This window comes from Narcine bancroftii, chromosome 3 (genome assembly GCF_036971445.1).
Source record: "Narcine bancroftii isolate sNarBan1 chromosome 3, sNarBan1.hap1, whole genome shotgun sequence".
NCBI classification, from domain to species: Eukaryota; Metazoa; Chordata; class Chondrichthyes; order Torpediniformes; family Narcinidae; genus Narcine; species Narcine bancroftii.
This window is the reverse complement of record NC_091471.1, coordinates 75,959,192-75,971,230: the sequence shown is the minus strand read 5'-3', so window position 1 is coordinate 75,971,230 and position 12,039 is coordinate 75,959,192. Positions and strand designations below refer to the sequence as shown.

Here is a 12,039-nt window from a genome sequence, read left to right as displayed (position 1 = left end):
AATCCAGAAAATTAAGCCGCTTTCAGATGGCCACAATACCTGACTGTAAAGCCGCACATTATACTCCTGTGTGGCTGTCGGGTGGCCATCTGAAACCGAAAAAGCCGGCCAGGAGGTCTACTTACTGAACCCTATTCGAGAGGTATAACTATCCTGCTCGGAGTATTGATTGTTACAGCTAAAAGCGGCCCGAGCTGCCAGGGGGCGGGCTGATGACGTCGCGGTGACGTCGTCAGCCATCGACTCCAGAGACAAGGAAGCCAGAGATATTAAGATATTATCTGTTGAAGGCTGTTATGTTACATTCTGAATTTGAAATAAATGTTCTTTCATAATGTTCACAATTTTTCTGACCAGACAGGTGTTCAGTAACTAAAATAAGTTATACTTCCTCAAATTTTTTTTCGCACCCAGTCCCACTGCCGCTGCCGGTCTCCACCACCCCCTCCCCACACCCTTGCCTGCCTGACTCCCGCTGCCGGTCTCCACCACCCCTCACCCGCCCGACTCCCGCTGCCGCTTTGGGAGTGGGGGGGAGGGAGACCAGCAGCAGGAGTTTGGCGGATGAGGGGGGGTGACTGGCAGCGGGAGTCGGGCGGGCAAGGGGGGGAGGGAGAGTGGCAGTGGGAGTCGGGAGGGAAAGCGCGGGGGAGAGACCAAAAGTGCGAGTCAAGTAATGCCCGAATTGTTTGTCAGGCATGCCTTGATGCACTGCTATGACGTGAGGTCTGCATGGGTGGGACTAGACACCTGTCCGGAGTAGCCGGCTTTCGCTGCTAGGTGACTAGCAGTCAGCTGGCATGTTCAGGTGCCAGAAAGCCGTCCATTCCATGGCCACCTAAACGTGTCAGCTGAACTCTGCTAGCCGTGCCTGCAGGCGGGTAATCTTTATCATAACATCTGAAAGCGGTTTGTTTATCCTCCCTTAAAGTTCTTGAATATCTGTGAGACATTCATAGAAATCAATTTTAAACTGTTGTTCCCATAGATCATTAAGTTTGACAACTGAAATTCTGTTGACATTTACATTCAACAACCCCTGATCATTATTAATTTTTTCTCCTCATGGTCCATTAATTGTCCATCTAGGCAACATTCTCACAGCATGAGGTCCGTCAATTTGACTCCTATTACTTCTAGAGGTTCGATAGCTTTTGGTACATCTAATCAGATCAACATCTTGATTTTAGCATCAATCTATTTATTTCACAATTCTGAATCTCCCAGCTGACCACCAATAGATAACTGGAAACCTACTCACCTGACCAACGTAATAAAATTCTTCTGAATCATTGTCTCCTTCTGAATCCTCCTCTATTGTGCAAGTATGCCTGGTCTCCTATATACAAAGAAAACCAACAATGCTTTACTAAAATGAACAGAAAATATTTTTCTTTTTCATCAACTATATAAACTAGATAATCCAGATGGATAGCACTGGTGCCAATTCATTGGACTTTCAGTGATCCTGTGGGAAGAAACAACACACCAGCAATACTCTGAACTAACATCTAAAGCATATTTCTGTCCACACATGTTTGCTCTTATAATTAATCTGCCTGAAAGTGTGAGGTTGATAAAAGCTGCAATATTGCAATGACAAGGTGATTCTGTTCAAATTGAAGAAGAACTCAAAAGTGGAAGAATGGTACAATAAAGTGTGCAGGTGACCAAACACAGCTGATTAGATGGGAATCTTAAAAGCAGCCTTTGGAGTGATGCTTAATAAAGTGGCTCAGTAATTATTATCTCAAAAATAATCAAGATTTTGCAGTCAATACTGACCAAATATTACTGACTGCTCACAATGGATTTGCTATGGGCTTACATTGATGGAAAAACATTTAACTAATTCTGTGCTCTAAACCTCCAAACACTACCACAGAGGTGAAAGGGCAAATCGATAGGTACATCTTTGACAATTGCACAAACTGTAGAGCAGTAATGATAGAGGATTACAGTTATCTCTGTATTTATCAGTAGAAATATCAAGCCAGTATACAACAGACCACAAAAAGTGAAAGAATGTAATTAGAGGGGTGGGGATGAAAAGTGCTGAGGGGTGCAATTCTAGACTGACATTTAGAAAATAATGTTGGACAAGAGAAGAAGAATCAGGATTCAAGCATTTTGTGGTAGTGATGTTAATTCAGTTAGATTCAGTGTAGTTATGGAAAAGAACAAAAAAAAATCCAGAAGTACACCAAATAGGCACAGCAAACAGTGCTAATATTAAAATGAAAAACACAAAACAATTCAGAATATCAGGACATCCTTACTTGTAGAGATTATTAATGCGGTGTGCTCCCAGTTTACAACACTATGGGCTTTAATTGTTGGGAACCATACAACTAATGCTGCACTGTAAACCTCTAAATAATTCCACAGAGGTTAAAGGGCAAATCACTGACAAGTGCAAAAACTGTCAAGCAATGATGGAGGATTTCAAGTCCCTTTGACACTTGCATCTCACTAAATTGGCCATTCACTGTCCTGGGATAGGAATGGGGGTTTGGCTTTTCACACTTGACCACTCCTAAGTGGGACACAGAATGCTTTCACACTTGCAAGGAGCCATCCCTGGGGTTAGGACTGTTCGACCTTCTACGGGTGATGTCATGACACATTGAGTGATGGTGGACCTGCCCTAAATCCTGATCAATGCATTATGCTCTTATATTTGAAAAAAATTAATCATGCCTAATTATAGCATAATTAAGCTTTATGTACAGAACAGTATGAGCTCTTCAGCTCCTGCTTGTTGTTGCACTGACCTATATTAACCTTTATAAGGGACTGTGGTATAATGCTAGCAAGAAATAGCAATAGCGGACTATTTTTAAACATGGTGGGAAAGTTGTTGGCGCTTTATTGCTCAATTTATAGAGCATGGGTAAGTTTGTAGCACTACAGTGCACAATTTGTCTAGCATGGGAAAGTTTGTAGTGCTACAGCACACAATTTATATAGTGTGGGAAAGTTAAACACACTATCATGTACAATTTATAAATACCGTGGGGAAAAAGCGATGGCGGACCTGGCCTTCCAGAATTCCATAGGGCAGAGAAAGGGTTCTATGACCGGCTGCAGCAACAGAGCATTTATGGAGGGGTTTCTCTGCCACACAGCATTCTGGGAAGTGTAGTCCACCATTGCTTTTACCCAGAGCTCGAGAGCGCTACCAACATTCCCACGTTGTTTAAAAATTGTCCACTATTGCTATTTTTTTACTATTTATTTCCTCTCGCTCTCTCTCTCTCTCTCCCGCTGCAACTTTCCCATGGTAAAGCTTATACCTTCATTTTAATCTTTTCTTCCTTTATGTTCCTGTACTTATGCAAAAACTTGGGTCATTTCAATCCCACAACGCAATTACTCGTTTCACAATTGCCTGATTGCAAGCCCAATTGTACTAGGGGTCGAGGCCGTCAATCCCCAGCGTGAGATGAGGTCATCTGACGCCAGCGTTGAGCTGATTTTGCTTTCATACTTGGGCACTTTAAAGGCTGATTGTGGGTTAATTCCTGGGATCATTTGCAAGTGTGAAAGGGACTACAGTTACCCAGGTATTTAATGTGATTTAGTTCGTGTAAAAGGAACAGAAATCAATAGAATTATTAGGCTGGACTATAGCAGGCCAAGAACGAGCTGCCTTCTTAACAGATAGCAGCTTTGCCATTCATAGCCTGGATTAAAGGCCAGTCCAATGTTATTAAAAGGGTCTCTCAGATTGCTTGAAGATGATGGTGAATGGGGTGTGTGGATTGGGGTAATGATGCATTCAGCATCTGTAGAAGACCCTCCAATATTTATAGGTCATTAGTGTGATCAGCAGGTGCTATTAAGTCCACAGAGCTAGAGTTATCAGTTCACCAAACTCCTTGAGGTCTATCAGGAGGATTGTAATTTATAAAATGATGTTTCCAGCATGTTACCTTAATTCATTGCAGATTGAGTTAGAACTGCACACAGCATTAACTTGGCAACAGCTAGAATGTTGAATACACTTCTGACTGCCACACAATAGAACAGGGCTTCCCAAAACTTTTAGCTCCTTTTGGGGAGCACTTTGAAATTTCAGAACCCCAATTGTCAATTACAGATTAAAAGATCTGGTATACACACAAGTATAGTAAAAAAGTAAATAAACTCACCAGCAGTGGATTAACTAACACGCGGGCCCTAGGCTGAGCTTCAGTAAGGCAACCCCTCCCCCCCCACCCCTCCAATGACTTTGCTTCGCCATGAGCCTGGGCCACCTCTGGCACCCCACCATAGACCTGGCTACCCTCGCCGTCCCTTGCTCCGATTCTGGCCCACAGTCACTGGCTTCACCCATGCAGAGTCGGGGTGATGGAGAACACTGCGCATGCTCCTTACGACACTTTTGAATCGTGACTGCACCCTCGGCTCCTTCAGTGGAGATAAGGTACATTCTTACCATGGGGTTTCTGGGTAATTTTTGCAGCCATGAAGCTGGCCACTGCCTGGTGTGGTATTCCCTGAGTCTGGTCTGGCTCCTCCTCCCCCCTACCCTACTCCCCACCCCAGCTGTCCCCCATGAAACAAATTGTTTTAAAGACAGGTTGTGGTGATACAAATATGTGTATATGTGACTGGTAGGTCACTCCCTGGTAACTCCACCCCTTGTGACCTTGGAATAAAGGTTGACCTCCCTCTCCCTATCCTTAGTCGAGCACTTGGAATTGGGTCAGCTACGTCTAAAGTGTAATAAAGCCTATCATTCCTCACTCTACAGCTTGGGAGTCATTGATAGAGTGTATCAATTTATTACACTTTAAATCTTTCACACAGGATTGACTATAGACAAACGATCAACCGCTTCATTCAGCTGGATGCATACCCCCTTCCCTGGATCACCGACACGGCCAATAGGATTGCCCAGTATAGGTGTTCTCCACCACTCACCTAAAGTCAGCATGCCACCAACTTTCCCTTTGCCTAGGAGACCTCCAGTATACTGCATTTGAAGCGGATGCCAGGCTCTATCACTTCTTCTGTGTACCCTTCGGAGTCATCAATGGTGTCTCCGTATTTCAGATAGAGATGGATTACAAACTGGTGGCCATGTTCCCCTACCTAGACAATGTCACCATCTGTGGCCACTACCAGCAGGACCACAACGTGAGCCTTGCCAAATTCCTCCACACTGTCAAGTCTCTCAATTTGACCTACAACAAGGAAAAGTATGTGTTTAGCACCACTTGCCTGGCCATCCTCAGATGCATCATGACATATGGTGTCATCGCCCCCAACTGCATGCATCCCCTTATGGAACTCCCTATCCTGCTCAACATCAAGGCGCTAAAAAGGTGCCTGAGGTTCTTTGCCTATTACGCCCTATGGGTGCCCAAGTATGCTGATAAAGCCCACCCCCTGGTAAGATCCACAACCTTCCCCTTATTGGCAGAAGCCCAGACAGCCTTCACCCAGATCAAGGGAGACATTGCCAAAGCCACGGAGCATGCCATGGATGAGTCCATCCTGTTCCAGGTAGAAAGTATTGCCCCTGACTTTGCACTGGCTGCCACTCTCAACCAGACAGGCAGGCCAGTGCCATTTTTTTCCCGTTCCCTTCACAGTCCTGAGATGTCGCAAAGGAGGTGCAGGCCATTGTTGAGGCGGTGTGCCACTGGTGTCATTACCTGGCCGAGAAGAGATTTATCTTGCTAACAGACCAATGAGCTGTTGTTTTCATGTTCATTACCAAATTATGGGGTAAGATCAAAAAATAACAAAATCCTGAGGTGGAGAATCAAGCTCTCCATTTACAACTACTACATCCTATACTGGCCTGGCAGGCTCAACAACCCCTCAGATGCCCTATCCCAAGGTACGTGTGCCAGCGCACATCTCGATCACATCCAGTCCTTCCATGACAACCTTTGCCACTCCAGAATCATAAGATCGTTCCACTTCGTGAAAGCACGGAACCTTCTCTACTCCATTGAGGATGTCAGGTCATTGACCAGTCACTGTCGGGTCTGCGCAGAGTGCAAACCACAGTTCTTCCAGCACAATAAGTCGCATCTCATCAAGGTCACACACTCCTTTAAACTACTCAGTATCGATTTCAAGGGGCCCCTGCCCTCGTCCAACAGGAACGTATCTTTCCCGAACTTCATTGATGAGTACTCCAGGTTCCCTTTTGCCATCCTCTGTCCCGACAAGACATCACCCACCATCATAAAGACACTCCACAGGATATTTACTTTCTTTGGGTACCTGAATTACATCGACAGTGATGGGGGGTCCTCTTTTCTAAGCAACGAACTGTGGCAGTACCTGGTGGCTAGAGGCATTGCCGCTAGTAGTAGGACGACCAGCTACAACCCCCGGGGGAACGGCCAGGTAGAGAGAGAAAATGCGACAGTTTGGAATGCCATCCGATCTCTGCTATGTACCTCTACCAACTTAACCCCGCCTGAACTAATGTTTTCCTTTCCCAGGAATTTAGCACCTGGAACCACACTACCACCCTGCTCTTGTACCCAGGACCTGTCCTGTTGCAGAAACGCGCGAGGGGTCATAAGTCCGACCTGTTGGTTGAAGAGGTGCAACTCTTGCACGACTACGTGGTGTACCCTGATGGCCTTAAGGACATGGTCCCCATCTGGGACCTGATGCATGCTGGAGACCCATACCCATTCTCCACTCCCTTCAACCTGGATCCAGCCTACACCCATACTCCCCCCCGCCAGGGACGGTCCAGGTTAACAACCCATCCCCATCCATCACGCCATACACCCCAGACCCTACTCCAGCTGCTACAACCACCACAATTTCCCCCACATACAGCCAAGCCCCACCTCCCACAGAGCCAGCCCTCCCTCCCCTGCCTGGCAATGGAGCCAACCATGGTACCACTGGCAGAACTGCCCCGGTCACAGAGGCAAAGGAGATCATCGACTGGCTGAGCCTCTAGGACTTTTAACCCGGTGGGGTTTTGTTTTAAAAGAGAGAATTAATGTGTTGATATGAATATGTAACCGTCGATGGATAGCTGGCCTGTCCCCCAATGGTAACTCCTCCCCATGTGACCCTGGAATAAAGGATGACCTCTCTGTCCCTCTCCTCAGTCAAGCACTTGAAATCAGGCCAGCAGGAAGTCTAAAGTGTAACAAAGCCTATCGCTCCTCGCTCTACAGCTTTGGAGTCATTGATAAAGCTCATCAGAGGTAAAAACTAATTTAAATAAAAACAAGAAGATTGTTATTACTCCCTGTAATTTCATTCGCGGAATTCCTGTGCCTTTCCGCAGAACCCAGCTTGGGAAACACTGCAAAAGAAAATAGATTGCTTTGAAGATGGAGAAAGGGGATATGTGGAGATGTTACCAAGATTGAAAGAAAATAGTTATTTGGAAAGATGACATAAGCTATGTATTTTTGGGGGAAAATATATAAATATAAGGGAAGATGGAATGGAGTGGAACAAAATTATGAAGGGCCGAGGTATTTCCTTAGCAATAAATCATAAATAAATAGCAGGAGCATGGGTTAAACAGATTGGAGAGGGATGGATAAAGCAAAAAAGAAGAGTGTGGATAAAGTAAAAGTAAAACTTAAAACAGAGAAAAGTACGAGTACAGGGGTTAAAAGTCGTGCAAAAGATGGCCAGATTTTAGAAGCACATTGGGTATAAACACATTTTACTCGAATGCCTGTAGTATTTGAAAAGAAAGTCAGTGAACTTGTGACACAAATCAGTACATAGGGATATGATTTAGTGCCCATTACAGCAACATGGTTGCAGGGTGGAGAGGATTAGATTTTAAATATCCAAGGATATCAGGTAATAAGGAAAGACAGGCAGGAAGGTAAGGGAGGTGGGGTAGCACTCTTAGTTAAGGATATGATCAGGACAATAGTGAGAGATGAGCCGGATCCGTTGACTCCGTGGTTTCAACTTGGTAAGTAGCCCTCAATTCTTCAGGACTCTTGTATGGTAGTTTCTTCTGTAATTGAGTCGTCGGTTTCTTCACATCAGTAGTAATTTTCTTCCTTCAGTCTTCACACACCAAAGGCACAACAAACTCCTGGTCGAATTAGTATGATGCCGGCGCCTACCTTGCTGTCGCAAGATGGCGCCGGCACTGCTCCCCGCCCGACCGACTCTAATACGCGCGCCCGTGATGCCAGGCGCGCGGGTGAGACGGCTGAGCCATGTCTCCCGATTACACCGCGTGACCCCGCAATTGTGCCAGCGGCCCTGAAATGCGCGGAGGCCCATCTGAAGACGTGCCTGCGCGATCAATGGTGCTGCCGGGCATGCACGGTACGTCGCGAGTTCACAACTTGTTAGACAGGGTCTGAGCTGTGGACAATGTGTCATCTCAGATGTCTTTCAGGATTTATGGATATGAAAGCTAAAATGAACAGTATTTGTGAAGAAGCGTCATCTATTAAGAAAGAATAGTAAAGGGAAAAAAATCACTGGTGGGAGTTGTCTATTCTTTGGCTTGGCTTCGCGGACGAAGATTTATGGAGGGGGTAAAAAGTCCACGTCAGCTGCAGGCTCGTTTGTGGCTGACGAGTCCGATGCGGGACAGGCAGACACGATTGCAGCGGTTGCAGGGGAAAATTGGTGGGTTGGGGTTGGGTGTTGGGTTTTTCCTCCTTTGCCTTTTGTCAGTGAGGTAGGCTCTGCGGTCTTCTTCAAAGGAGGTTGCTGCCCGCCAAACTGTGAGGCGCCAAGATGCACGGTTTGAGGCGATATCAGCCCACTGGCGGTGGTCAATGTGGCAGGCACCAAGAGATTTCTTTAGGCAGTCCTTGTACCTTTTCTTTGGTGCACCTCTGTCACGGTGGCCAGTGGAGAGCTCGCCATATAACACGATCTTGGGAAGGCGATGGTCCTCCATTCTGGAGCCACTCAATAATAACATTACAGTGGAACAGGCAATAAACCAGAAATACCAGAGGCATGTAAGAATGGAACAGCAGTTATCGTTGGAGATTTTAACATGCACGTAGACTGGAAGAATCAGATTGGTTGAGATAATCTTAAGGAGGATTTCATAGAATGCATATGTGATGGCTTTCTTGAACTGCATGTGACTGAGACTTAAAGGTAACATGCTATTTTGTATCTGGTCCTGTTCAATGAGGCAGGTAAAATTAGTGATCTTGTACTTATGGATTCTCTTGGAAATAGTGATCACAATATGATTGAGTTTCCATACAAATATTAGACCAATAGTTTGGTCTAAAATAATGTTGGACAACAAAATGTCTGATTCCAGAGAAAAGATTAGCAGAAAATATAAAAATGGACAGTAGAAGTTTTTATAATGATACAAACCATAAAAAGGTGGCTAAATTGAAGGTTAGTCCCTTGGAAGATGAGAAGGGGGTATTGATATTGGATAATGAGGAAATGGTTGAGGCTTTGAATGGCTATTTTGTATCAGTCTTCACATTGGATGAACTTGGAATATGCCAAAGACAGATGTTATGGATTTAATGGGAGGTGAGGACCTGGATGTAATAGCTATCACCAAAAAAGTCGTACTCAGAAAACATGAAGGTTTAAAGATAGATAGGTCCGCAGGTCCTGATGGAATGAATCCCAGGGTACAGAATGAAATGGCAGAAGTTATAGTCAAGACTTTGGTGATAATCTACCAAAATTCTCTGGAGTCTGGGCAGGTCAGGGCAGATTGAAAGATGGCAAATGTCATGCACTATTCAAAACACCATGTAGGCAAAAGGCAAGGAAGTATAGGCAAGTTAGTTTAACTTCTGTAGTTGGGAAAATGCTTGAAGCTATCATTAAAGAAGAAATAGCGAGACATCTGGAGTGAAATGGATCCATCAGGCAGATGCAGCCTGGGTTCAGCAAAGGAGGTCCTGTTTAACAAATTTACTGGAGTTTTTTAAGGATATAATAAGCACATTAGATAGAGGGGAGCAAATGGAAATTATTTACAAGCATTTTAAGAAGGTGTTCAATAAAATGCTGCATAATAGACTTATAGAGAAGTTAAGGATGCACAGAGTTGGTGGAAATTATTAGCATGGTTAGAGGATTGGTTAACCTATAGAGAGCAGAGAGTTGGGGTACAGGGGTGTTTTTCTGGATGGCAATCAGTGGTGAGCAGTGTGCTGCAGGGGTCAGTGCTTGGCCTGCAACTGTTCATGATATACATAAGCGATCTGGAAGAGGGGACAGAGTGTAGTGTTTCTAAGTTTGCTGATAACAATAAATTAAGTGGAACAGCGAATTTTGCAAAGGATATGAAGAGTCTGCAGAGAGATATTGACAGGTTAAGTGAGAGGGTAAGGGTCAGGCAGATGGAGTACAATGTTGGCAGATCTAATTTGGAAGGGAAAATAGAACATCAGAATATCATTTAAATGGTAAGTGATTGGAGCCTGCTCCTGTGCAGAAGGAGTTGAGAGCCCTTCAGCATGAATCACAAAAGGTTGGTTTGCAGGTGCAGTGGCCTATCAAGAAGGCAAATGGAATGTTGGCCTTCACTGCTGGAGAGATATAATTTAAGAGCTGGGGGTTATGCTGCAACTGTATGTGGTAAGGCAAAGCTGCATCTGGAGAACTGCATGCAGTTCTGGTCTTTTTACTTGAAAAGGGATGTACTAGCGTTGGAGGCGGTGGAGAGGAGGTTCACCAAATTGATTCCAAAGATGAAGAGATTAGCCTCTGAGGAGAGATTGAGTCATCTGGGACTGCACTTTGCTGGAATTTAGAAGAATGAGAGGGGATCTTATAGACACATACAATTATGAAAAGCATAGATAAGATAGATGTATGTAAATTGCTCCCATTAGTAGGGGAGACCAGAACTAGGGACATAGCCTCAAGATTCAGCATCGTAGATTTAGGACAGAGATGAGGAGGAACTACTTTTCCCAGAGGTTGATGAATCTGTGGAATTTGCTGCCCATTGAAGCAGTGAAGGTGACCTCAGTAAATACATTTAAGACAAGGTTGGATAGATTTTTACATAGAGAATTAAGGGATATAATAAAAAGTGTCATCAGATCAGCCATGATCTCATTGAATGACAGAGTAGGCTTGACGGGCCATATGACCTATTCCTTTTCCTATCTGTCAAGTTCTTATAATGATATATGAAGTAATTAGCAGAATTATTTGAGGGGAGATGAGGCAAGTTTTATCTCTTTGTCCTCCACTAACTGTATGTGATAGACATCTAAAACTCATAGCATGAAAGAGTGGGAGAGGGAGAAACCCTCAGCACACTTCAACAGTGCTTGGATGAGTACTTGAAATGGAATGACTGACAGGGTTGTGGATCCAGTGTAGAAAGGAAGGATTGGGTTGTGTTGCTCATTCTCATCTGGCATCGCAACCTCTCTTCATGCTGTAAAATTTCCATGGCCTTGTGCGATTAATAAGTTAAAGGACCTTTTTGAAAGGGATCTCAGATGTGTGTGAACCGCACATCTTCTTAGTCAATTAAAATGAAAGAAAATGCATTCTATTTGATGGTTTAAGACAGAATATTTGTTTTTTATTTTAAATTTTAAAGCCAGTAGGTTTGGTTTAATTGAGAAATTAAATAGTCAAGAATCTGAAACATCTGTATGACACACTGTATCAGGGCCAAACGATGCCAAATTATTGTAGATGGTCTTATCGACTTTGTTTTGATTCATTTAGGAAGGAGTGGGAGGTGGGATACCGATAACCAAATAATTCTCAACAAACAAATCAGGCTTTTCAATGTTTACAGGGGACAAAAATATGACTGTAATGCATTATATAATTTCCTCTGAGTACTATCAAGCCAGAGCAACCGAAAAATCAGTAACAGGTGAATCAAAGATAGAGGAGGCCAAAGTAAGCTGAATTTTATTTATTTTAAGCCTTTTCTTGTTGGGCACATGAAGCACAAGGTCTCCTCCACAGGGAAACCTTGAGATATTTGCAAACAAATGAATGCAGCTACTGAAAATGGTATTAAAACTCTTCATTCCACCAGTGAAGGTTAATGCCCTCAAGAAAATCCATTACGTGAAAGCTAAATGAAAG

The 12,039-nt window shown here is 44.1% G+C and overlaps 1 protein-coding gene across 1 annotated transcript in view; it reads right to left on the bottom strand.

The window, feature by feature from the left end:
• The window catches only part of parp8 (poly (ADP-ribose) polymerase family, member 8), a 276,468-nt gene that overhangs the window by 198,001 nt on the left and 66,428 nt on the right, over window positions 1-12,039 (bottom strand). Inside the window, exon 5 of the mRNA XM_069923074.1 lies at window positions 1,262-1,339. Coding sequence (XP_069779175.1) covers window positions 1,262-1,339 — 78 coding nt within the window. The remainder of the gene's footprint in view (window positions 1-1,261; window positions 1,340-12,039) is intronic.